The sequence below is a fragment of the Zingiber officinale genome, chromosome 1B (assembly GCF_018446385.1).
Source record: "Zingiber officinale cultivar Zhangliang chromosome 1B, Zo_v1.1, whole genome shotgun sequence".
Lineage (NCBI taxonomy): Eukaryota > Viridiplantae > Streptophyta > Magnoliopsida > Zingiberales > Zingiberaceae > Zingiber > Zingiber officinale.
Window position 1 is genome coordinate 6999545 of NC_055986.1, and position 27672 is coordinate 7027216.

Consider the following 27672-nt stretch of genomic DNA (forward strand, 5'->3'; position numbering starts at 1 on the left):
TCCTCCTTCCTTCCAAATGAGCATGTACTGAAAACAAATCTATAGCTGTTCAAGTCTAGAATGCTGATTTTCAAGTTCAAAGATCTGTAGTCTGGATCATGTGATGATCTGAGCACAGTCCTTTCCATAACTCCATCGCCTCTTTTTCCTTTCAAAGACTAGAATAATTACTGAAATATAGGTTTGCAAAGCACATAACTTTTGATCAAATTTTTTTTATTTGAAAAAGTAGGTAGGAGGATTTTCATCTGTCTAACTTGATCGAAAATGGAAGCAAGAATTTGCAATGACCACTTATCTCAAGAATTTGCAATGACCACTTATCTTAAAAGTTAAAGCTATTGCAAAAGAATTTAACCTAGACTTCTGTAACTTTAAGGTACTACGTCATGTGAACTAACATAACTCAATAATTACTAACATTACCAAATTTTTCACAAAATAATCCCTCATTCATATAAAATCTATTTTAATTTACCTTCATCTTGTACCCATTTTCAAGCACTTTAAGTTGCTCAAGGTCCTCTTCCAGTTGTAGACGAGTAGGTGGTATCTGTGGATAGATCTTCAAGAATTTTGAATCAAAACTCTGGTTAAACAGAAAAAGATTCAAATGAGCATAAGAGTGGGAGGATCAGCATATTAACCACAATAACCAGAGAAAAGGACCAAGAAATAACAAAAGAGAAATATATAAAAGAGATAGTAGAGGAAAACACGCATCTAGAAGAGTGAATATATAGACCTGAATGCCCAAGTGTAGTAGATATGGAAATTGTGAATTAACTTTTCCAGACCTGGATTTTACAGAATTATGACATTGTGATGAATACATCAAAAACTAAGCCAAGGTATTGTGTTATAATAACAATACAAAAAGCTTACTTGTTAAATGGGATTAAACCCCTGGAAAAATAGATTGCGTATCCATGATTATCAAGCACACATTTTACCCTGTTAGGATCAAGACTATCTTCAGGTTTTAAGGACGTTACAGCAGTGCTGAAAACAGCATCAGGAGCACTCTGAAACATAAAGCATTCTCCTAATCAAGGAAAAAGGAAACCACAATGGATCGTTTGTAAAATGCATAATCAGTGCGAGCGTGTGACAGAAAGTTATAACAAAGAAGACATGCAAACAAGCTAATTTTCCTGTATAAAAATGGCCCTCTGACAGCAGATTTTGTTAGCACGACTCTGAGTATTGTGGCTAACCTATGAAGTATGCACTATGTTCTCCATAATTTTAAATGAATCATGGCATGTTGCTAAAGTTAAATTTGCTACCCACCTGCAATGCTTTAACAATGCCATCTATTATCTCAGGTTCAATAAGAGGCTCGTCACCCTGAATATTGACAACTATGTCATAGTCCTTCCCAAGTTTCTGGACTGCTTCACTGCAGCGTTCCGTCCCTACAGATCATCAATTTCACATATCAAATTCAGAACCCAGGGTTGAAAATGAACAAAGAAACCTCTTCTACCATTCCTGCACTCTACCGATGTCATTACAACATCAGCTCCAAATCCTCTACAACATTCTGCAATCTTCACATCATCTGTAGCCACAACTGCAAAATAAACAAATTAAGAAAAAGAAAGAGAAGTAATTCCTATAGGTATTGTAACTCAAATCCAAATAAACCACACATTGGAAATTGTATAATCTCAGGAAATTAAGAAAGTTGGTCGACATGATTAGAGTCAACAGTCAACAACTTTAAGCAGTTATACTAGTCCTTTTTTTTTCTCAACTTCATTACATATTAGAGATTCTAGAAGTTGAAACAAAAAGCAGGTTGTAAGAGTGTCTAATATGTTGAACCTGAATACAGCAGTATTATATGTATTAAATAAACTTCTGTTTTCTTTGAGAAAAAAAAAAATCCACATTAAAATGATTACTTACCAACATTTTCAAGAGTTGAAGCCAGTTTTGCTCTCTCCCAAGTTCTCTGTCCAAGCAATCAAATACGCAACTGTGTTAACTTGCAGAATGAGTGAAATGACCATCCACGGACAAAAACTAGAAACAAAAAGGTAAAAATTGGAGGTAGGTAGTAGTATAATTCTCGTCGTAACATGCAAGTCCATTTCTGTGAGCGGTGGCGTAGTTGTGCGCATAACAAAAATCCACCAGAAAGTGTGCGAGGGAAAAGAGCTAATCTAACAAACAAAATTTCAGGATCAAACAATTTTTAAATAGCAGCTTCTAGTTCTTTGATGGTTCTTACTGATACTCCTCACACTAGCCAATATCTCAGTTTAGTCACTTTTTGCCATCAAACTTTGATTTAGCTAAGTTAAACGCCTTTTCCAATCTTCTTGAATCACTCAGAGTATTCAACTTGTTCAGGTTCTCAAACAAGACACAAACCTGAGGTTGTTAGCCTGTACAGAAAGAATCAGAATTGAAGAGTCTTTTCAGAAAGACAGAGACAGAGACGCACTCGGATTATCAAACAAAAGCTGGCAACAGTGAACTTAAATAGAGATACTGTTATCATTAGAGATCTCATCCATTTTACCATGTTGAATTTCAGAATCAATTAATCTCGAGTACCATAATCATAATATCAACTTCCCGATTATATATATATAAAGTGACTTCTCAAAATTTAGAAAAGGCCGAAGATTTAGAAAATTGTTCAGGTAGCACCATCTTTTCTTACGATTACTTTATAAGGTGAATAGGAAAATGACGATTATGATATTTTATAAGCATAAAGGAAAGAACTTCCCTGTCTGCAAAAACTACTACAGACGGCATTGACGTGCCCATTGGCATCGTCTAGATGAGCAACCGTAGACAATGGACTGATAATCCATCTAATAACAGTCAGAGGACCCGAGCCTTAAGCATACGGTCACATCAAAAGTTAACCCTAGACTACGGAGAGAATGGGAGCCATACTCCTATTTCCCTGCAGCAAGCTAGATTCGATACTTGTCGAATAAGAGACAGATTGGCCACGAAATTGAACACCAAACCCATCCACAGATACCGCCAATGGACTCGTGCATCTTGTAACATTGTAAATGCCAGGAACAACCTTTCTATGCCCATTAACATGTAAAGAACCCATCTTGGCCGAGAATTTCTTCAAAAATGAATGCAACATCAGAGAACGCGAAGTACATATCCGAAAAGACAAAAATTAGCCGAATTGACCAGGAAGTCGAAACAGATGAAGCAAGGTATACGGGACCTGGATCATGGGCTTGCCAAGGATTTGAGCAAGGGGTTTCCCCTGGAATCGGGAGGAGTCGAATCGTGCAGGGATGATTCCGATCACCCGGCTCCGAAACATGCTGGACCGGCGGCGGAGGTAGAAGTGGGCACCAACTGCCGCTGCGATCGCTGCCCCGAGAACCGCCGCATGGGCAACCCACGCCCTGGATCCCGACGACGACTGCGAGGAGCTAGCGCAGATCGACATGGAAGAGCTCAAGTGATGCAGATGGAAAGATCGGAAGTGTCTACGGGGACAGTCGACGGGATCTCTTATTCTATAAACAATAAATTCCCTATTTTATATGGGCCTTGTTCGGTTCGCGCTTCGTAGATTTACACGGCCTTTTAGAATCGGATCCGATCCGAATTCGATTGCCAGACCTCCGCTTCATACAGGCCGGGCCCATGGTTTGCAGGGCCCGTATCAAGGTTTGAAGCACAGTTATAATTATCATGTTCGAGATGGTATTTGGTTGTAGTCTAGGGTTAGGATTTTGGTGGCCATGGCGACGCAGCAGCAAGGGGGAGCGGTAGGCGCGAAGAGGAAGCCAGTGTTCACGAAGGTGGATCAGCTGAAGCCTGGGACGACCGGGCACACCCTCACGGCCAAGGTTCTGAAATCTGATACCGTGGTCAATAAGGGCCACGCCGCCACACCAGTTCGCGTCCGCTCTACAAGGATAGCCGAGTGCCTCATCGGTGACGAGACGGGTTCCATCATTTTCACCGCTCGAAACGATCAGGGTTCGCTTTCTTCCTTCTCCCTGATTCGATACGTTTGTCGTCGTGCCTATTGTTTTCTTCTGTTTTCAGTGGAGACGTTGCTGTCGGTGTTATTTCTTATGCATGCTTGGATTTCTCTTTCGCCCATTCGCAAAATCTTTGTTCATAGGTGTCCAAGCAATATCTGTCAATTTTGGGGGAAATTAAACGCGATTCTCTTAGAATCTTTTTCGTTTTTCTTGGTGAATTAAACCTTACTAAGATACAAAAGCGGACCAACATTGACGGGAATGCGGCTTGATTGGAAGTATGTTCACTATGGCCATGCTAAGGCCTGTGCCTGTTTACCCAGCTGCTGTGAGGGGATAGGAGAGGAGAACACGAGGGTTGAGGAGAAGAGCTGAGAGGAAAGAAGGGAGAGAGTAGCGGGTGTAGAATGACCATCTTACCTAATACTCCACTATCATCTTTGTTGCCACTCTGCCCGAATGATTGTGCTGGTGAACCTGGCGTCACACTATGCATCTGCACTTGTAGGATGGAGCTTTGTCCAACATCCCCTGCGAACCCTCATGGTGCAGATCTTTGGAATGGTGATTTTCTATATAAGTTTCCAGATGATCACATCCATGGCGGCATATAAGTTATAACATATGTGGTTTGCATATGCAATTAAAAAAAATCATATTTTATTCTGTTGAACCTGGTAAGAACAAACCGAACTGATTTAGAACTCTACGGTCTCTCAATGTGTCATGTGTGCATATATATATAAAATATCTTGGAGAAAGAAAGTGCTAGTTCTCTTGCAGAGAGTTCAGGAGTTTGAGTCTCGAGACAAGTGCACCATCCTTTCAAGGGATAGCAATTCTATTATCTTGTCCAACTAAAGGGAACAGGGTTGAGCAATCAGTCTTATATATATATATATATATATATATATATATATATATATTATTGATTAATATTGTTTGATATATTTGATGTACTTTGTAACATATGATTGACATATTTTTTTCTATGTGAAAGTGTGCAGTGGGAGTGTTATTAGTTAGTTGATTAATAGTGTTTCATATATTTCAGGTGCTTTGTATCATACGATTGACATTTTTTCTATGTGAAACTGATACATCAATTAGTAAATTACATAGCATGTATGTTGCTCTTTTTAAATATTTTTAATATAATCTTAAACGCCCCCAACATGCAACATATGGACCAATCACATACCACCTATATATGCTTTTAGAAACATTAGAAATGTACTTTGTTGTGATGGGCTCTATGTTTGGAAGATGTCTACTGCGCTAGAGCAAAATGCACCCTGTGATTTACTTGCCTGTATCTTACTGCAGACCACTTGGAGTGAGCAATATCACCTTTTGCGCGCATAAAAACCTTGGAAATGATTGAATAGAACTCCAGACGCATATATCTCTCTATTAACTTCATAGATTGATATTTCAATTTCTCTTAGTGACTTTAATTGCTGTAAACTCTCTCAATATACCTTGTCTACCAAACTGTTATGTCATATTAACAGTTTGCATATGACCTTAAAATATAGTCAAGGGTTTGTTAGTTCTGCTTCTGCCCTCAATCATAGAGGGCATCTTTGCAGCACTTGCCTCTTGTATATGTCCCAGCATTTCTCTTAATTAAAGGACCTTTTTAAAGTCCTTTTTGTTTTGTCTGCTTAACTAGACTATTTCAAGATGTTACTTGTTTTGTCTAAATTGTTGGATAAGAAAAGTGTAGTGGAGCATCCCATTGTCCATCTTAGTGCCTTTTTGTAGTTTTGTAGTTCTCTTCATTTTCCTTTTTGACATTATATTTCCAATAATTTATTTATTTTCTTAATCATATTGCATTTGGGAACACCATAAACTGGAGTGTGTGTTATCTCCGAAAGATTCTTTGTGCGGTCATGTGTTCATCTGTATTAAAAATTTGTTCCTGTGAATGTTCATGCTTAAATGATTTCATGCTTGGTGACAGATTAAGATGAAAAATCTCATCCCTCCTGTTTCTTTCAAGTGGTAGAGCACTGCAGCAGTGCCTTTGCTTTTATCTTTTACTTCTGCCTTTCCTGTTATTGTTATCTAAACAGGATTCTTCGATTAAAATGTTTTTTTTATGCATAAACACTCGGAATTAATACAGTGAATTTCATTGCCACCTAGATATGAAAATTTATGCGGTTAGGTTTTTTATACTAGTCACAGCGAAAATTTACCATTTCAGTGTAATTGTTACTTGTAGTTCAGCAACGTTTATACTCATCTGAAAGTACTTGTCTTTGCCCTTGAAAAACTAACCTTCCTTTCAGTTTTTATTCCCATAAGGTTTTTCTTTTCTTTCACAGTTGACTTAATGAAACCGGGCAACACAATCATTCTTCGCAATGCAAGGATTGATATGTTCAAAGGCTCGATGAGACTGGCCGTCGACAAGTGGGGACGCATCGAGGTTACTGAGCCAGCCGATTTCACAGTAAAAGAGGATAACAATCTATCTTTGGTTGAGTATGAATTGGTGAATGTGGCGGAAGAGTAAAAACTGCATTTCCGCGAATAATCACACTTGGAGCATGGTAAAAAAACATCGACACTACTACAACACCTTTAGGTGATAAATTTGTGCAGCCAATGTCAAAGCATCTATCCTAAGTCATGCCAGTTCCGGATGAATTTTAATGACTGCTTGCTACCGTAACCTAGTAGGAATCCAGACCTACGGATGTTGCTGCATCAGTTTGGTAAGTCCTTTGTTCTTTTTAAAGTTTAAATTGTTTTTTTATGTTGCTTGTAATAGTTTTTGAACTTAAGAACTTTGTACTTGTGGCTATCCAGTCTGTTTTAAATCGTTTATGATATAGCTGGTAGACGATTGTTTTTTTGTTTTTTTTTTAATTCATTTTTCTCTCCTGTTCCTCTTCATCAGACCTCTTTTTTTTTTTTGGGTACGAAATACTAAGTTCACGGATGGTACATTTGAGGTATTGGGGATGTTTCCTCGACGCAGGGGAACTTAATTAGAAAATTTATAATTTAGCGTACAGCCAGCACTAGCGATTAGTTCATTCACCACAGTCAAAGCTGATCTGTATACGTTGATAAAAACGTGTAAAACATGGAAGTCGTCAATTACTACGCATCCGCTTAATGAGTGGGTATTACACAAAGGTAGTAAACAGTGGCATTTGTCATTCCAGCGATTTTATACGGTAAATCATAAAGCGATTATTTAAGAGGAAGAGGAAGTAAATCATCTCAATTCCGGGAGAGTAAAGAATAAAGATAAATAAGGTTTACGGGAGAATAAAGAATAAAGGTAAATAAACAGAGTTGTACCCGTATTTGACGGAGTCCGGAAAATAAAAAAAAAATATATTTTTGTCGATAAATAATTGTTATGTTCAGTTTACAAATAATAAATATATAAAATATATAAATAAATTAAAAATAATATATTACATCAATAAAAAGTTAATAAATATTTGAATAAATTACATTAAAAATAATATATTACATCAATAAAAAGTTAATAAATATTTGAAATAATTACATAAACACTGCTCGTCTAACTATTTTAGAGACAAAAATATTTATCAAATCTACATAATCTAATTGTCGAATTATTTCTTTCTCAATCGATAACATTGCTAGCCCATTTAGTCGATACTGTGACATTGTTGATCGAAGATAATTCTTGATTAACTTCAACTTCGAGAAATTTATTTCTGCCGATGCAACTGTTACTAGTATGGTTAAACAAAATCTTATATGCAATGCAAGTATTTGGGAATAAACCATTTAGTTTTGCCAGACATTATAGCATATCAATTGCTCTTTTTTCATTTGTTAAATAACATCTCACGACCATCAACTCTGAACACAACTCATCATCATTAATGTCTGAACGTCCATTGTGACTCAAAAATTGTTGAAGCTGTTGTAGCAATCTGGATATCCTAAGTTTTGATGTTTGGGCAAAAGTTTAAGTTAGGATTATTGTTGTATTTGATATGCATTATGAGTGTGCAGGATATAGGTACAACAAGGAAAGTCCAAGTGTGATCTTGGCATAGGAGGAAAGTCCAAGGATGACTCTTGGCGGTGTAAGTCCAAGCATGTAGTCTTGACAACGTAAGTCCAAGTGTGACTTGGCAATGGATGAAGTCCCGGAGGTGCGACCTCTTGGCAAAGGAAGACCCGACAACAATGACAAGGCCGATGGAAGCTCCAGAAGACAAGACGTGAAGGATGGGGAGGCATCCGAGGGACGCAAGGCTGATGAAGGAGGCTAGAAGGCTAGATCTAGGTTGGTCGGGGGAGAACGAGTGCTGAGTGAATGTACTTGGGGTAAAACCCTGGAATTAGGGTTTACTGCAGCAGTACTGTAGCGTACTGTAGCAGTACTGTAACAGTAGACTGGTGGTTTCATCAGTCGACTGGTGCAGTCGACTGGGAGCGAACAGAGAGTTGGTATCGAGCCGTTGGGCTGCAACGATCGAATTTCCACGAAGGGCAGTCGACTGCATGTTTTGGCAGTCGACTGGTAGGCGGGGTTTTCTAACTTGTGGCCTATATAACCAAGCATTGGAAGCTTGGTTAAGGTTGACGAAATAGAGGTGGTTAACCCCTATTAGTAGTCTACTAGTGCCCTAGCTTCTCAAGAGTCCTTGGTGAGAGTTTGTGGCGAGGTTTCTCCGCCCACAAGGAGCTACACGAGTTAGCCGGAGGTTTTCCGGGGAGTCATCCACCGACGGATCGGAATCGTCCACCTTACGGACAACTGTAGAGTAGGAGTTTCATCTTCGAACCACGTTAAACAATGTGTCATTGGGTTTGCTTCTTGTTTATTGTTTTCTAGGGTTAGTTTTGCTTTTGTTTGTTAGTATTTTTGTTTCCGCTGTGCACTAACAAGCGTAGGAAGCGACGATTTGGATGAGACGCTATTCACCCTCCCCCCCCCCTCCTCCTCCTCTAGCGAACTTCAAGGTCCCAAGAGAAGCTCCATATAAGACTTCATCAAGCTAGTTAAAGGCTCACTCTTTAACTTTTCCAAATTCAATAAAATCCAAAAAATCTCTTGATATTGTTTAAATTGTTCAAATCGAGCTTGAAGAGAAGATCGAGCTTGATTAATTATAAATAGAAAATATTCAACTCTAAAAGACTCTTCACCCGATCATGTCACATTATCATTATCACTTTCATCAAATTGTTCCTTTCTTCGAATGATGCATTTTTTTCGAAATTTAGGTTCAATCCCGATTTCACTTGCCATTTGTTTAGCTTCATTCATGGAACTAGCAAACCCTTCTTCTCTAAACTCATCAAGAAATTGATCAAGTCCTTGTAACAGATTGATCGCAATATCAATAACCACATCTTCAGATTAAATAAACTTACTCATAGTATTTATTGCTTGTAATTATACCAGATTACTATTCCAAGCAAGAACTCAAAACTCTTAAGATCATATAGGGCTAAAGTCTCAGCATCACTCTTTGTTTTAGAATCTTCAGCAACTTCTGCCAAGTCAAGTAAAACATCTCTTATGTACAATTTGCTCTTTTATGGTTTTCACACTTTCAACATGACTTTCCCAATGGGTATGTGACAATGTCTTAACCGTCAAACCAGGCACCTTATCTTTAAAAATTTTCCATCTCTTTGTAGAGGAATAAAATAATGTGTAGATTCGTTGCATCACTCCAAAGAATGACTTGGCTTTAGGACAGCATTCCACCATATCAACTAAGGCCAAATTAAGACTATGACAACCACACGGTGTATAAACAGCTCTAGGATTTATTTTAAGCAATCTTTTTTGTACACCTTTGTGTCTTCCACTCATGTTAGATCCGTTGTCATACCCTTGCCCTCTTGTGTCATCAATGTCAAGCCCAACTCTAGTTAACACATTCATAAGTTCACTTGATAACCCAAGACCTGATGTGTCATCCACCTTCAAAAATTCAACCCAATATTCTTCTACTTTTGGTGTTCTATTGAATCATCCAAGCATCATAGCACTAGAGACATTTGTTCTTGATGACTCACATCTGAAGTGCAATCAAATATTACTGAAAAATATTTTGTATGTTTAACTTTTGCAATGATTGACCTTTTCACTTCATTTGCCAAAGTTTCTATCAATTCATTCTGAATTTTGTGACTAAAATATGTATATTGAGATTCCCTTGCTTCACAACGTCGAACATGCTCTTCCATCACTGGATCAAACTCAGCAATCATTTCTATCATTTGCAAAAATAGCCCATTATTCTCGACATAAAGTTTCTCATCATCCCCTCAAAAGGCAAAAGTATTTTTAGCAAGTGTTTTCACAATAGAGATTATTCTTGTTAACACTTGCCTCCAATGCTGTCTTTCTTTGTTGATTTGAAGTTGCATACTGTAATCAATTGTTTGATTTTTTTTTTCAGCCTCTTTTCTGATTCAACCCAAGCAATCATGCAATCCATATGAACAACTTGCAACAGAAACAAATTTTTCAGCCTCTACTAGCTTCATGTTGTTTAAGACTTCTATGCATATTACGTCAGTCTTTGTATCCATCATTACCCAAATTCCTCATTCTACTCATCATTTGTTTAGTCTTGAACAACTTGCAACGGAAACAAAATATTTTATCCAATGAAATAGAATATACAAGTTTTCTATCTATTGTTTGTCCATTTGTCATTACCCGTGTATAATGCGATGAATCAAAATGCCTATTGTTCCTATCCTTAGGAAACAAAAAATCATTCACTCTTTTTGGACCCATTTCTATTAAGTAATCTCTCAATTTTTTACTGATGTTATTCCAATTTTCAAGATCCTGCAAATTCAGAATTGAATCTAATTTTTCATGTTGAGAGTCTTCTTCTAAGTTTTCATTCAACTCGATCAAATTGGCAGCCTCAACCAATTCTTCATTTTCATTGTGACTTTGTTCTTCAATCATCAAATTATCCCCTAATTCCTTTCCTTCTATTATGCTATTTCTAATAAAATATTTGTTAATATCACCGGCTTGACTTTGAATTAATGTCTCCTCCCTTTGTTTCATTTTTCTCTTTTGAACTCCAGACATATATTTAGGAGGCATTTCAATATTCTTTTATTATACCTGCAAGGTATTAAAATTGAATATTAACTCAATAATTTGTGTCTATATTCAAGAGTAACAATATATTATGTTAGATTTTTTGGATAGTTTTCTGATAAAAAATTGATTAAACCAAATGACATTTAATAAGAGGAGGCAGCTACAATTAACTGACAATGTATATAAGAATACTATTAGACTAATTTCAAATTTTCAATGAATAAAAAAACACATTATCTTACAATTTACATAATATATTTATATAAGCTAATTGCAAGTTCAAAAGATTCGATGGCCTAACTGATTTTCTAGTAGGTAATAGATACAAACTACAAAGTAAAAGACATAGCATGGAAAATCATCAAAAATGAAAAAGAGTTTAACCTTTTCTAGAAAATCATCAAAGTAAGCTAATTGCAGGTTCAATTATGAATTAACAAGCCTGAAACTAAAACTGATAAAAGAAAAAAATTATGTGAAAATGATACACAAAAAGTAAAACAGAGATCAAGAACTGATAAAAGAACGCTAGAGAAAAGAAATATCATCCAATGACCTAACTAACCTTTTTCTATAAACTAATAAAAGAAATATCATCCAATACAAAAGTAAAGTAGAGAAAGTCTAAAGAAAGATTAAACATTTAAACTTAATATTCAGAAAATGATGCACAAAAATAAAATCTAACCAAATTATCCAATGTCCAAATCCTACTGCTGACGGATCAAGATTCAAGAATGTCGGAGAATTAGAGAAGAAATTGGAAAGAACACTGAACGCCAAGAAAAATCGTGTGATGTTAGCAGCGTTGGTGCGATGCAACGCTATGCCTATGTTCATAGGCTTAAAATGCCTTCTCGCCTCTCTAGGGATGCCCTACAGAAGGGATTAGCAAACACGTTAGAGAGATCTAAAAACTTACCTTAAGTTTTTAGAAGATCATTAGAAAAGTAAGAGCGAAGAGGGAAATTACAGGGTTGTTTTTCTAAAAAAAAAACTTGAGTGAAAAGAATCTTTATTAGACACGATTGTATTTGAGAAATTGGGGGAAAACTCTGGTTTTCTTGATGAAATTTAGTTAGCTATAGCTAGGTTAAAAGAATCAAAAGCTCAAGAAATCTTGAGTTCTTGACCAAAAAACTCGTGAAAAGTCGATCTCAGCAAAATACCGATCTCAAAAAAAAGACAAAGAAGCGAGAGGAAGAGAGCGAGAGGAAGAGGGATCAGGGATGGAAGTTTGAATGATACTAACTCAGGACTTGCTCGACGGAGAACCTTCTAGAGACGTCCTTGTAGAGCATCCGACGGATAAGATCTTTGGCCGCTCGTTGCCGGAGACACCGAGTGGAATATCCTTGGTGGGAACCTCAGATTGCCCCGTGCGGCCGCCTCGAAGGTCTCTGCTGTAGTTAGGTGCGTGCGGCGTGTCTCGGAGCCAGGAGAAAATTGAAAATGATTTAGCGAATTAACCTTTTACCATTCGTGTTTTTGTATAATAATAAAAAAAAATTGGGCCCCTTCCTAGGTCGGGCATGAGACGGTCGCCTCTCTCGCATCGTGGAAAGTCCGGCCCTGTAAATAAGGTGACATAATAATGAGTATAGAAAATAAATATTTAATAAATTTGGAATATAAAAAAATATTAATAAATTTATAAATAAGGTATATTAATATTAAAACAAAATATTCTTAATTTTGTTGAGATTTAAATTCTTGTCCCTATTAGAAAACTCAATCCGAGAGGGTAAAGAATAAAGATAAATAAGGTGATATAATAATGAGTATAGAAAATAAATATTTAATGAATTAGGCATATAAAAAGTAAATATTAATAAATTTATAAATAAGGTATATTAATATTAAAAAAAAAATCTTAATTTTGTTGAGATTTAAATTCTGATCCTGTATCAGTCAATTCAATCTTCTTACTAGAGGGTAAAGAATAAAGATAAATAAGGTGACATAATAATGAGTATAGAAAATAAATATTTAATAAATCTGGGATATAAAAAATAAATATTAATAAATTTATAAATAAGGTATATTAATATTAAAATATGTGTGAGGGTAGGTTAATAAAAGATAAATAACTTTGATGTTAAAATAGATGGGAATGTATGTTAATAAAAGATAAGTGTTTGTTAGTGTAATCTTCTTAGGATTTTGGTTGACCAAGTTGATTAAGTTTGAATGGATTAGAGCTTGAGTTTTAATATTTGATAATATATAAAAAGAAATTAGTAGGTCACGGAGGATCGAATACTTGATTAGAAAAAGTTTTAATTGGATGTTACGCAGGGTAAAGTCCTAAACTCGAGAGTTAAGCAAGGGGAAGTACAATAGAAAGATTAGCTAGAGGGAAATCTAAGTAGGTCAAGAAGGATTGGATACTTGGCTCTAATTGGAGGCTAGGCAGGATAGAAGTCTACTAAGTGACTAATTCTAACTGATATTCGACAAAAGAAAGTCCAAATAGATCGAGGAAAATCACACGTTGGCAAAAGAAAGCTCTAACTGTAGTTAGGTATGGTAAAATCCTAACTGAGGTTAGGAAGAGTGGAAGTCTACTAAATGACTAGTCCTAATTGAAGGCTATCCAAGTGAGTCAAGGAGGACTACACTTGGTGATTAAAAGTTCAACAGGAAGTTGACATGAGATGGAAAGTTCAAGTAGGTCAAGGGTTAACCGGGCACATGGTGAGAAAGCCCTGGTAGGTTAAGATTAATCAATGTTAGGTAACGAAAAGTCCCAACAAGTAAAGATTGACCGGATGTTGGGCAAGAGAGTTAAGATTAGGTAATCGATTGGTCCCAAGACTAATCAATTGGGTTGATTGCCCAATCGATCGGAGATCATTCGTGCAAGCACGGAAAGGTGTTGACTCGATTCAGCTCTTTCCAATCGATTGGGTTAATCTATTGGAGGTCATTCGTGCAAGCACAAAAAGATAAGTGTTTGTTGGTGTAATCTTCTTAGGATTTCAGTTGATCAAGTTGATTAAGTTTAAATGGACTGAAACTTGAGTTTTAATATTTGATAATATGTAAAATAGAAATTAAGTATGTCACGGAGGATCGAATACTTGATTAGAAAAAGTTTTAATTGGATGTTAGGCAAGGTAAAGTCTAAAACTTGAGGGTTAAGCAAGTGAAAGTACAATAGAAAGATTAGCTACAGGGAAATCTAAATAGGTCAAGAAAGATTGGCTACTTGGCTCTAATTGGAAGCTAGGCAAGATGGAAGTCTACTAAGTGACTAGTTCTAATTGATACTCAACAAAAGAAAGTCTAAGTAGATCGAGGAGAATCACACGTTGGCAAAGGAAAGCTTTAACTATAGTTAGATATGGTAAAATCCTAACCGAGGTTAGGAAGAGTGGAAGTCTACTGAGTGACTAGTCCTAATTGAAGGTTATCCAAATGAGTCAAGGAGGACTACACTTGGTGATTAAAAGATTAACAAAAAGTTGGCACGAGATGGAAAGTCCAAGTAGATCAAGGGTTAACCGGACACATGGTGAGGAAGCCCTGGTAAGTTAAGGTTAATCGATGTTAGGCAACGAGAAGTTCCAACAAGTCAAGGTTGACCGGATGTTGGGCAAGAGAGTTAAGATTAGGCAATCGATTAGGGTAATTGATTGGTCCCAAGACTAATCAATTGAGTTGATTGCCCGATCGATCGAAGATCATTCGTGCAAGCATGGAAAGGTGTTGACTCGATTCAACCCTTTCCAATCAATTGGGTCAATCTATTGGAGGTCATTCGTGCAAGCACAAAAAGGTATTGAATCTATTGTATAATTGATTCAACTCTTTCCAATCGATTGGAGTGTTATTTTTGTAAAGTGGTCGATTCAACCCTTTTTAATCGATTGAGATAATCAATTGGAGTGTGATTTTCGTAAGGGATGTTCATGAAGAGGATGAATCGGAGTTTGCCCAATCAATTGGTAAAAGTTCATGAGCAAATAGTAGGCTTAGCTTCTGAATCGATTGGTCAATCGATTAGAGGTTTTTTAATCGATTGGTATGACCGACCAATCTATTTGATGTTCGAAAAAGAGTCATTTTGTAAATTGAATTGTCAAATGATGACCTAACGATTGGGAGGCGAAAAACGGTTTGAATAGCTTCGATATAAAGGGGAGCTCGTCTAGAGTTTTCGTCATCAACTCTTAGATAATTTAGAGTGAAGTGATGTTGTATTTCTAAGTTAACAAGAGGTTAAATCAAAACAAGAAAGTGCAAGTAAAGAAAGGTCTCTTGTTGTAATTATTTTTTATTTCTTTTATAACCTAGTTTATATTTCTTGTATTTTAGCTTTTGCGAGATTGTTTCGCTTCCGAATTATTTTCGAGGAGTATGTTCATAGTGGAATTGTTTGTATAATATAAATCATTAGATTAGTCACCTCAATAATATAGAGACCAAGTAATATATATATAACGGTGACATGTATAAAGATGAATACATAAATAATGATTATAGACAATAAATTTTAAATATAAAAAATAAATTTAAATCAAGAGATTTATAAATAATGAATATTAATAATAAAATTGGTTAATAAAAGAAAAATAAATTTGATGTTATCATAAATATGAGTGTAGGCTAATAAGAAAAATAGTCAATTCTTAAATATTCTCGGCCAGCGTAAAATATCTCCCGGGTCACTGTAGTGTAACAAAATATCTCCTCTTATTTAGGTGGGACAGCAAACACCATCTATATCTCCTATTATTTAGACGGGACAGCAAACACCATCTTGGATATCATCTTTCGCTTTAGGTGACGTATATTAACGTACTCCGCTAGGACAGCAAACACCCTCCGATGGAAGGCAGCCGACACTGACGCGTCGTTGACGTCACTGACTATGGCACGGCTACGTGTGCCGGTCACATTTCGAATTTGAGCTGAGAGAATCGCTTACAACCGCCATGACGTCGGATTTGCTTGTTGGGACGCCATCCACGCGTCCTTCCAGCTGCTATATAAGCGGCCCCTCTCCCCCTTCCATTTCCGTGCCTCGATTCCCGATTTGACGGTCTTAGATCGGTTGGTAAAAGGAGAAAGAATACATGAGAAAGCAAGGATCGATCACTTCAGATCGATCCACGCTTATGGCCCCTGAATCGCCTTCGTCCTCCTCCGCTTCCTCTTCCTCTTCCAGCGGCGGTGAGGGCGCCGGAGTGATGCAGCGGATGGTGGCGGAGAATCCGGTGGTGGTGGTGGGGCGGAGGGGATGCTGCATGTGCTACGTGGCGAGGCGGCTGCTGCTAGGGCTAGGGGTCAACCCCGCGGTGTGCGAGTTCGAAGAGACGGCGGCGGAAGCGGACCGGGTGGTGGACGTCGAAGTCCCAGGCGGGGATCTCCGGCGACCGATGACGCTCCCAGCGGTGTTCGTGGGCGGAAGACTTCTGGGTGGGCTCGATCGCCTCGTCGCTGTCCACATCACCGGCGAGCTCGTGCCCATCTTGAAGGAGGCCGGCGCTCTTTGGCTGTAATGACCATTTCGCCCCTCTTGGATATTTATATAAAAAATAAAATTCCGAATTACAATTCAATTGTAGCACAAGATGATTTGGAAACTAACAGAATTCAAATATTGACGAATATTTAAAACTGAACACTTGAATAATCAAAATAAAAAATATGCATCCGAAATTTCGATGGATTTCCGTTGACTTCTACGACAGTAGTGTCTGGCCAAGCATCGACTCCAGAGTCAACTCGACGGGTCGTCGTTAGTCAGCAGTGTAAAGGTAAAGCATCCAGCGAGAGGACGAGCAGAAAACACGAGCAGGCAAAGGCAGAAGACCGACATCCATCAGCAGCTTCTTCAATCAGCTCGCCGTAGTCAAAAAATTTGTCTGAAAAAGATCGAAATTTGCACGAAAGTCAAACAAAATGCCAATATACTTCGACTTCATGATGCACGATACGTACTGCATGACATCATCGGTTGCAATCCGCATAAGTTTCCTGCAACTCATCACTGAATTTAATATGACAGGAAACTTCAACAAAGGAAAACGCTTGATAAAGAATATGGTACAGGCATATGCACCAACCAAAAGATAGAGCTTTTGTATTGTACTCATTTGATGCTCAATTTTGTTTGCACTTCAACCTTAACATCGATCCTTCAAACGCATCAGGCCCAGCTTTCAGGTACAGAAGTTTTCTGGGTGAGATCATTCATGGCAATGGCAGGGTTGTGAGATTAAGTGGAAAAAACTTTTACCCTTCGCCAAACTTTGACTACCTTGAATAATATAAATCAGTGTCCTAATTTCGCAACTATCCTAACACTGAATGTACCAATTCCATCTTACAGGTGGGTGGAAAAATTTTTCTTCAAAGTGAAAGAAGAAGAGTAGCATATCAAGATGCGAAGTATTTCTTTTGGAATTTGCTTCTGATTCTGATTCTGATTCAAAGGGTGTCAATCCATGAATCGAAATCATCTAGGGGCTTGGAACCTGAAGATGGTCCATGAGGGAGGCGAGGCTTTTGGTTCTTCACAAAAATAGAAGTCTCCCCAAGCAAATCATCAATGTTGTCATCGAGTGTAAGTTTCGCACCTGTTCTCAAGGAATTAGCCCCTCCGTCTAATGTAGCACCAAGAACATGAGAAGGACGATTACTAATGAGGACTGATCCCTGCTTGGTTGTGCTTGCTTGAGTTTTCTGTTCCTGGACGAAGGATGATGTTGTGGCAAGCAAACTATCCATGGTATCGTCAATTGGACTTGTGGTTGCATTTCTTGAAGAACCAGGTTCATCTACAGAAGCATTAGAAAGCTTGGTTTTGCTCAGTGAGTCAAGAAGCATGTCAAGGTCTGCTTCTGCTGCTGCCACCTCAAACTTGGAGGTAGTGATCTCTGCTGGGTTTGAAGCAGCAAACATGCTAGAGTCTGAATTGTGCGTCTGAGTTTCTTTTGACGTCCATCCTTTACTAGAATGAAGCTCTGTAGCGTTTCCTGCTGATATTTGAGGTTGATAATTATCGAATAAAGCTGTTTTATCCACATCGGCAGAGGCTGACTGAGCAAAGTCCTTTTTAAATTCTCTTGCTACCAGATTTTCCAATTGCTCGGACATCTTTTTCTCTATCAATTCGCCAACACACTGTTAGCAGTAAAAGATCCAATATTCAATTAAGGTTTGACGTCTAATCAGACCAAGGAATAACATACAAAAACCAAACAATGGAAAACTGAAATGATTAACTTTCGGCAAAAATTCAACCTCAGATTCAAGTATGTTCTTTAGAGCAAACTTGTAAGAAATTACCTAATAAATAAAAAATAAGTATTATATGGTTGTAGAACCCCTTCAAATATGAGAGATTCTATAAAAAAAATCTCCTTCTAGAAGGATTAGTCCTTGTGATTGTAATAGCGAAATACTTACAGATTAAGTTTTGGTGTGGTGTCTTGATAAATGTTAACATAACCACATAATTTTGCTAGTGTTAAATTACACTCATGATACTTACATGATTTATGCTACCTATAGATCCATACATATAATGTATTTGATAGCATACATCAAGCAAACTTGTATATGGTTCATAGAAGGTTCCTATAAAAGGGTATCTGCCCGTGATTTACCTATCTATATCTTGCCAGGGGCGGCGATATTAGGCAGGGTGAGCGATTTCACCTTTTGCTTCAATAAAAGGTGCCTATAGATATAGACTGATTTTAAAAACTGGGCCTTCTTTTTACACAGAATTGTCCTCTAAAATTTACCAATTGGACGGTTATACGGTCTGATTAAGCAACATATATCACTCGTCCACAACCTAAGGCCATCTTTGATATGAAATTTTTTTCCCAACCCTTGAGCTATTATATATTTCAAAAAAAAGTAGCCCGGTGCACAAAACTCCCCCCAATGCGGGATCCCGATGAAGGGTCCTGGACTTTGCAAGAGGTTGTTTTCGAACTCTTGAGCTATTATAAAAAGGAAAAAGTTTTTTTTTAGAAAAAAGGTGCTTGGGGATCTGAATTCAAGGGACTCAATGAGATTTGTAATCCCATTAGGAGTGGGTAATCAAACCAACAAAAGGTAACATGTTCCAAGAAATCCTATGAATACTTCCAGTACCAATATCTTTGCAAGGATTTACAAGTTGGATAACAAATGAGGCATGAACTTCAAGACTCATACAACAATAACCCTTTCTTTGACTGCTCGTGTGGACATATGATTAGATATCTGTATTATGAAGCAACAGAGGAATGTTATTTATTTGCCTCCTTGATTTTTTCATGAAAACTTGAAGGCAGCAGAACCAATAAGAATTCAATGTATAGTTTAAGTGGAATCCACAACAACTAAATTCTAATATATAATTTACCAAATACAACCAAACTTACCATTTATTACCTATAATCTGGAATACTTACATCCAATACTCAAAAAAAAATATGATAACCACCTAGAGTACAATTTCTCAAATGGCAATTTGTATCATTCCTATATCATCAATAACCATCCATATAAATGATTATTGCAATTTCTCAAAGAAAAGAATGACCAAAAGTAAGGAATAGAAGCAACATAGACTATAACAAATAAATGAAAGCAAAGTTTACCTGTTCTTCAGGGAATAAATCAGCTTCAAGGAAAAGGCGATCTGACAGCTTCAATTTAGATAATTGTGCATCGATTGCATGCAAATCAATTGATAAAAAAGGTACCTGACATGTGATTTAAGTTAATGCAATAGTAATTACAGAATTACACTTGGAATCGTCCAGAAAGATATGGATGCTATAAATAAAAATTATGTCAAGAAGGTTAAGCAGCTTCTTATTAAGTCAGGCAGAATGCTATAAAAAATAACTATTCAAAGTTAAGATAACAAGAATGCACTATTCGAATTATAGTATCCATAATTATAGTTTGATTGATAATACCTAGTAGAAAAAGAGGTACTACAGAAGCTACAGCAACTGTAGTTTCATTGAACCATTGTGAAACACAATATGTACAAAAAATGCATTCTCTTCCAAAGGTCGCATAAATTTGAAATAGCACTTAATACCTCAGAACTAATTGAGGAGTCCTCAGAATCGTCAATGATGAAATTATCATCGTTGTACAAAGATAGACGGCCCTCTCCTCTAACAGATAGAATAGAGCTCAGCCCCTGCCATAAACCTGTACACAAAATGTGATAAACATTATATGACTTCTACAAAGACTATTCTGAGTAGAAAAGGATGAGAAAATATAATGACAAAGAGACACCCAATTTAAGACTTTTCCAAGTTAAATATTAGGAGAGGAGCTGGCACTTTATACTTTTAAACAATGATGGTCACCGTAAGGAGCTTTGGCAAATGGTCTTTAATAACTTTCACTTCAGAACTGAGAGACATTATAAGACTTCTAAGTAGACATTTAATAACATTTAAGAGACACCCAATTCAAGGTTTTTCCGAGTATAAAATATTAGAGAGCTTCTGGCATTTAAACTTTATAAACAATGATGCACTATGACAAACTTTTGCAAATGGCCTTTAATAACTTCCACTTCAATCCATTTTGTCTTCCACTTCTACAAAGACTATTCCGTAACCTATGGTGTTACGGAGTATTCAAATAGTTGATAGATTTTTCCATGACTGTAGAACTACAATGATTGTTAAGATGAAATCATGTCAATGCCTGTCTTAATATTAACAAGTAAATAATGTGTCTAGAGTTCAGCCATTTAGACCTATCTTGTCTATAATTCTTACCTATTCTTATAGTTATTTCACAAGTAAATACTAGATTCTAGAGAATGGAAGAATCTCAATATGCCAATTAAAAGTGTATTGGAACCATCTAAGACTAAGAGCATCCACATCAATTAACCTAAACTACACGTTTACCTTAAATTTTACATTTTGCATTAAAAAAACATCCGCATCAAGTACCCTATTCATTCCCTAAATATACATTTTATGAATAGTAGTTATTTAAATTTAGGGAATGGATTCCATTCCCTAAACATTAAAATACTATTTCTCTCTCCTCCCTCTAATAATAAAAAATTTCTCTCTCCTTCCTCTAATAATAAAAAATTTCTCTCTCCTCTATCTCTTTCCTCCATCTAATAATAAAAAATATGAAGGAAAGAGAAAAAATAATAAAAAAATAAATATATGGTAAATTATAGGGAAGCTGATGTATCATATAGTGAAAAATGGATATCTAAATTTAATAAAGTAGTTCTTTTATCCTAAATTTTATATTTTGGATGAGGATACTGATGTGGATGGTCTAAGGCTCTTACTTAAGCAGTCTATGTCCTATATGGAGAGGAAATAATGTTATCAATACATAATGCTGACTTAATGAGTTTATATAGAAAATCAAGCCAATTACCTCAAGGTCCATCCACAAATCAGTGTACACACTAAACTACATGGTTATAGGAAGGCAGATCTGACCGCAACAATACATCAAGCTACTTCATCAATTTAAGTAAATAGGGGCTATGACTATAGGCATATGTTAGCAAGCAAACTCTAAAGTACAGTTTTCCATGGTCCAAGTTGCTTAGAAAACTTGGGGGAGAGGCAGAAACCCCGATACCCGGAAAGAGAGTAAAAGATCGTTACCAAGGGGAAACTCCTCTGAGGATGAGGGTAATGGGAGGCCAAGGCCAGCAAGTTTGTCACGCTCCTGCTGCTGCGAACGTGCCTGTTCCAGTAAGTATCCAAAGTCGGCGCCTTTGCTCTTTGGCGCGACCTCTGTGGCGGAAGGATTCCCAACACTCTCCACCACTTCGTCCTCGTCGTCGTAACGGTCCCAATTCGATGGGAGGCTGGGCCGGCGGGTTCTCTTTAGCTCCCCGTCTCCTCCTCCGGCGGACTGCTCGAGTTTCTTTTCCTTGCTTTGCTTCTTCCTTTGAGCGATAGCAGAGGGCGAAGGGTGGCTCGCTCGGCCGTGCTGCGTATGAGATCGCTTCGACTTGGCCGAGGCTTTCGGATCCATCTCCCCCTCCTCCGATTTTCCTCTAGCCGTTCCTTTCTCCGATCCTCCTCTGGCTACAGCAGAACGAGGCTTGCCCTTTGCTTGAACCGACAAGGGTTTCTTCTCGGAGATGGAATACCACAGTACAGGCTTCGTTCGGAAAAATAAATCCATTTGGCCCTCTAATTTAACAAATATTCACAGCGAGGCAACTATCTCTTTAAAATGACTTTTTAAATTATTTTCTAAGTATATATTATTTAATAATTTTATGGTAACAAAAAGGTTGAATTCACAATCTAATGGCTCCGCACGATTGACTCTGTACGATCGGTCGCAAGGCCTCGAGGCCTCAAGATCATCTATGAAATAATAAATCGGAAAAATATAATTGATCGATGTTGATCCAATGATAAGATGAGGCACATCTGATAGGAGGTTAAAGTAGTTAACGTCCTAGGCAGATATTCGATCGGGTGAACTACCTTCCCGATCAGTAGGAAGAACAACCGGTACGACACTTCGACAGCTCGGTTAGACATCGAGCTTCCGACGCTCATAAAGCTCAAAACAAGGAGGGGTGAAGGCCGAGCGGCCTCCTTGCTCGGCTAATCAGTGGACGCAACCTCGACTCGACAGACAGGGCTCCCTCGCTCGGCAGGGCGGAGCCGAGTAGCAGGTCATCGGCCGAGTGGACTCTCGGCCCGGCCATTGTATCACCCAGACGATAAACTGGCCGAATGACTCCCCCTCTCAGCCTAATAACATACAAAAAGGGTGGTTGGTGATATCTTCCTAGGGACCAGTGTCATCGACGGGCTGCATGGTTGACGGCATGGTCGGGCAGAAAATCGTACGGGGAAAACTTCCACTGTCATGTTAGGGATATGCTCGGGCTATTCGAGTATGGCGTCAGACACGCTTTTCTGGCATGTCCTTTCCAGGTATACTTTGAGAAGAGCACACATCTTGGGAAGCATGCACACTCCTTCTGGTAGCACTATATAAGGACACCCAGGCTTCGACGGAGATAGGTTCACTACGGTAGCTACAGTTACGCTGCTGCTCCTTTCTTCTCTACTTCGTTCGTTTGCCGCCGGTAGCTGACTTGAGCGTCGGAGGGCCATCGCCCGGGGAACCCTTCCCCGGCTCGGGACTAACGACTTGTGGTTGCAGACTTAGCTCGTTGGAGGTCCATGTCATCTTCAGTCGACGTCCAGTCAGTGTGAGCGCCACCTCCCTAGCGCTCGTCGACTCACTCTCGGACATGATCAAATTTGGTGTCGTCTGTGGGAACGCACCTGACTCCGAGCCGAGGAGATGGAGAAAGCTGGACGTCTCCATACCGTGACGCTCACCCCAGAGGAGCTCGACGCGCTCATTCAAGTACGAGCGGTAAAGATAGCCGAGCAGCAGCGGCAAAAGGCACTAGCCGACCGGCTGGTGCAACAAGCGACGTCAGCCTCGAGAGGTCGAGCGGCGTACGAAGATCGACCGGAGCAACTCTCCATATGGGGACAGAACAAGATGCCGACCAACACTCCAAGAGAGGTTCCACCAGCGCCCATTCCGTTTCACCGGATATTATTTCAAACGCCCTCAAAGATTGCTCAGGCCAATCAGGACAGGGGCTCTTCTTCAGATGAGGCCCCCGTTCGGGATGCAAGAAAGGGCAAAGCAGCCCGAGTTGATTATTCGCTCGAGCGGATCAACCGACAATTCTCCGAGGCCATTCTGCAAGATCTGTTGCCGAGGCACTACGCTCCCTTGGCGATCGGAGAATATAACGGGTCGACCAACCCGGATGACCATCTCGGTAAGTTCGATAACGCCACTGCCCTTCATCGGTACACAGAGGGAGTCAAGTGCCGAGTTTTCCTCACCACTCTCTCTGGCTCTGTGCAACGATGGTTTCGAAGGTTGCCGAACGAGTTGATTAGAAGCTTTAAAGACTTCCGAACGGCATTCCTTCACCACTTCGCGAGCAGCAGACGCTATCAGAAAACAAGCGTCAGCCTGTTCTCCATGAAGCAGGCCAGAGGGAGACTCTCCGAGCCTACATCCAGCACTTCACCAGGTTGCGATGGATATCCCCTCGGTCTCGTCCGAGACCATAATGAATGCGTTCAAGCAAGGGCTCGTGGACTGAGAATTCTTCCGGTCACTCGTCAGGAAGCCTCCCCGTGATTACGACCACATGCTGAAGAAGGCCAACGAGTACATCAATGTAGAGGAAGCTCAGGCAGCAAGAAGGAAGGAGGCACTGTCCGAGCCGCCCTCGGCGACCGAACGAAGGTCGTCGATCAGCCATCAACCTCCGAGAGGACCCCGAGCCGAAGGAGTACGCCCACATCAGGAAGCAAGGCCACACGCTGTCCAACATAATGCCGCTAAGCTGCCAAGACCCAAGAGGAAGGTATGGACCCCTTTGTTCTGCTCATTCCATCAGTCCGCAACTCACAACACTCGCAATTGTCGCGGATTCAACTCGGTCGCCCAACCGGTGCTTAAGAGTTATAATCGTCGGTCCCCCTCTCCTGACCGGCGGCACGAGCACCATCGTTCCGTCCGTCGAGAGGAACAAGAAGATCCCCGCAGCCACCTCGTCAGACAAGCACCGATCCGACCAGAGCCACACGCGACCGAAGCAGGTCGTCCACTTGTGAGGCAGAAAATAGAAGTAACACCGCACGGGGCGAAATCAACATCATCGCTGGTGGGCAACCAGCGGGGACTCCAACCGGGCCCGAAAGTCTTATGCTCGACGGTTGGAGATCCATGCTGTAGGTTGCAGCAGGGAAAAGGTGAGCGGACCAGAGATCAGCTTCGGCCCCAGTGATCTTAAAGGAGTTGAAGTGTCGCACGACGACGCTCTCATTATCCGAGCAGTAATCGCCAACTATACCATTCATCATGTTTTCGTTGATACTGGCAGCTTTGTCAACATCATCTTCAAAAAAGCGTTTGATCAACTCCAAATCGATTGCGGAGAGCTGCTGCCGACGACAACCCCACTGTACGGGTTCACCGGCAATGAGGTCCAACCGATCGGCCAAATCAAGTTGGCCATATCACTTGAGGAGGAGTCGCTCAGAAGGATAAGGACCACAAACTTCATTGTGGTAAACGCGCCCTTTGTTTACAATGTCATCCTGGGTCGACCGGCTCTCAATGAATTTCGAGTGATCGTCTCGATCTTCTGCCAGAAAATCAAGTTCCCAGTGGAGGATCGGGTCGGAGAAGTAAGAGGAGATCAGTTGGTCTCTCGGTGTTGCTACGTCAAAATGGTCAGGACAGAAGCAAAGTCCGCTCGGAAGACGCCCCGGCTGGAAGTAAGTGTCATAACCGAGAAGCCTCCTTTAGTTTATGAAGAAAAGGAGGAAGTACAAATACATCCGAGTCGAGCAGAAGCAACGAACTTCATAGCGTCTGACCTGGAAGCTGAGCAGAAGGTTTAGCTGATTAGATCTCTTCGACAGAATCATGATGTCTTTGCATGGTCAACGCATGAGCTGCCCAGCATTTCCCCAAGTGTCGCGTAGCATAAGCTCCATGTCCGACCAGACGCTCGGCCGGTGAAGCAGAAGAAGAGAGACTTTAGTGTTGAGCAGAATCTGATTATCCGGGAGGCGATTGAGAAGCTACTGGAGGCCGACCACATACGCGAGGTTTAGTTCCCGAGCTAGCTCGCTAATGTGGTGTTGGTCTCCAAGCCAGACAATAAATGGAGGGTATGCATCGACTTCCGGGATCTTAACAAAGCGTGCCCAAAGGACTTCTATCCTTTGCCCAGGATAGATTAGATGGTAGACTCCACGAGCGGGTGTGAGCTGATACGCATCCTGGATGCATATCAAGGGTATCATCATGTGTCGCTCACCCGTGAAGACCAAGAGAAAGTCAGCTTCATCATTGCCGATGGTACGTACTGCTACAATGTAATGTCGTTCGGCCTAAAGAATGCAGGAGCCACCTACCAAAGGCTGATGAACAAAGTGTTCCAGCGGCAGATCGACCGCAACATGGAGGTATATGTCGACAACATACTAATTAAATCCCTCCGAGCCGCCAATCTCTGTGCAGATATCAAGGAGACCTGTCAGACCCTCCGGGTGTACAGAATCAAGTTAAATCCTCAAAAGTGTCTGTTCGGCCTGAAAAGTGGGTGCTTCCTGGGATATATCGTCACCGAGCGGGGCATTGAGGCAAACCCCAACAAGGTGAAGACACTTCAAGATATGCCACCACCTAGAAACTTGAAGGAAGCCCAGTGCCTCATCACCCGGATAACAACATTATCATGATTCATCTCCAAGTCATCCGACCGGAGCCTTCCTTTCTTTAAGATTCTGCGCCGAGCCACCAAGTTTCAGTGGGACGACGAGTGTGACCAGGCCTTCGAGGAACTCATGGCGTATCTAAACTCGCTACCCGTACTAGCTAAGCCTACTACCAGTGAACCACTCCGGATCTATCTGTCTTCGATCGAGCACGCTGTTGGCTCGGCATTGGTTTGGCCGAATGGCGAAAAACATCCAGTGTACTTCTTGAGTCATATATTAAAGGATGCTGAATCTCGCTACACCGGTCTTGAGAAGCTCGCATTTGCATTAATACTCGCCTCATGAAGGCTCCATCCTTATTTCCTTGCTCATACTATCATTGTGATGACCAACAGTCCTCTGGGAAGAGTTCTGCTTAACCCAGAGACGTCTTGCCGATTGATCAAATGGACAACGGAACTCAGCGAGTTCGATATCCAATATCAACCCCGAACGACCATCAAGGTGCAGTCTTTCGCAGATTTTGTCACGGAGGTATAAAACCCTGAACCCGACTTGATCTGGAAAGTATACATCGATGAGTCATCCACCCGGCAGGGTAGTGAGATCGGCATACTTCTTATCTCCCCACAAGAAGAGCGGGTGCAGTTGTCCGTTCGACTAGAATACCAGGCAACTAACAACGAAGCTGAGTACGAGGCGCTTATAGCCGACCTATAAGCCGCTCGGCATGTCGACGCTAGCAAGGTTCTTATCCACTCTGATTCTCAATTAGCCGCTCAGCAGCTGAGTGGAACATTCTAGATCAATAATACGCGGCTCAAGTTGTACGCTGAAGCCTTCGAAAAGATGAAGACAAACTTTCAAGAGGTAATCATCCAGAAGATCCCTCGAGCAAAGAACCAAGCAGTGGACGAGCTGGCCAAATTGGCAAGCTCACTCTCGTCGATCGTCATTACGCAGTCGATTGAGCAAGTATCTTTGGTGGCACACATCGATCGGATGGAGGGGCTCACTTTCCCTAGCGATTGGAGAATGGCCATAGTAGAGTTTCTACGGTCGGGAGCTACGCCGTCCAATCGGGAGGAAGCTCGCTTATTGAGGAGAAGAGCTGGTCGTTTCACCCTAGTCGGGGACCAACTCTACAAGAAGGCCTTCTCCAGGCCTTTGCTTAAATGAGTCAAGTCGGACGACGCCGACTATATTCTGAAAGAAGTACACCAAGGCTCCTGTGGAGGACATCTGGGCGGTCGATCGCTAGCAAGGAAGATTCTGTTGGTCGGGTACTGTTAGAGTGTATACTAAAAGCCTAGCTTTT

General features: G+C 40.0%; 4 protein-coding genes across 5 annotated transcripts in view; 2 read left to right on the forward strand and 2 right to left on the reverse strand.

Annotated features, from left to right (window-relative positions):
• LOC122048367 (3-deoxy-manno-octulosonate cytidylyltransferase, mitochondrial-like) overlaps window positions 1–3515 on the reverse strand; it is a 3987-nt gene extending 472 nt beyond the window's left edge. Inside the window, exons 1-8 of one of the 2 annotated variants that reach the window (XM_042609946.1) lie at window positions 3215–3515; window positions 1915–1960; window positions 1490–1576; window positions 1294–1418; window positions 886–1025; window positions 746–797; window positions 479–589; window positions 1–148 (exon numbers count right to left, since the gene is read on the reverse strand). The exon at window positions 1–148 is cut by the window's left edge and continues 195 nt beyond it. In XM_042609946.1, coding sequence (XP_042465880.1) covers window positions 77–148; window positions 479–589; window positions 746–797; window positions 886–1025; window positions 1294–1418; window positions 1490–1576; window positions 1915–1960; window positions 3215–3445 — 864 coding nt within the window. In that variant the 5' untranslated portion in view covers window positions 3446–3515 and the 3' untranslated portion in view covers window positions 1–76. The remainder of the gene's footprint in view (window positions 149–478; window positions 590–745; window positions 798–885; window positions 1026–1293; window positions 1419–1489; window positions 1577–1914; window positions 1961–3214) is intronic. The other variant, XM_042609942.1, reaches the window with a different exon arrangement.
• A 174-nt stretch (window positions 3516–3689) lies between these two features.
• LOC122048381 (uncharacterized protein At4g28440-like) lies at window positions 3690–6861 on the forward strand. The gene is made up of 2 exons (XM_042609954.1): window positions 3690–3984; window positions 6329–6861. Exons 1-2 carry the CDS (start codon window positions 3744–3746, stop codon window positions 6517–6519), a joined length of 432 nt encoding a protein of 143 aa, XP_042465888.1. The 5' UTR covers window positions 3690–3743; the 3' UTR covers window positions 6520–6861.
• Window positions 6862–16097: 9236 nt separating this feature from the next.
• LOC122048399 (monothiol glutaredoxin-S9-like) lies at window positions 16098–16655 on the forward strand. Its single transcript, XM_042609972.1, has one exon. The coding sequence runs from the start codon at window positions 16170–16172 to the stop codon at window positions 16593–16595; it is 426 nt and encodes a 141-aa protein (XP_042465906.1). The 5' UTR covers window positions 16098–16169; the 3' UTR covers window positions 16596–16655.
• LOC122048389 lies at window positions 16585–22257 on the reverse strand. Its single transcript, XM_042609963.1, has 5 exons — window positions 21717–22257; window positions 20150–20265; window positions 19698–19802; window positions 17038–18222; window positions 16585–16961 (listed from the first exon to the last, which is right to left on the reverse strand). Exons 1-4 carry the CDS (start codon window positions 22243–22245, stop codon window positions 17527–17529), a joined length of 1446 nt encoding a protein of 481 aa, XP_042465897.1. The 5' UTR covers window positions 22246–22257; the 3' UTR covers window positions 16585–16961; window positions 17038–17526.
• Between the last annotated feature and the right edge of the window lie 5415 nt (window positions 22258–27672).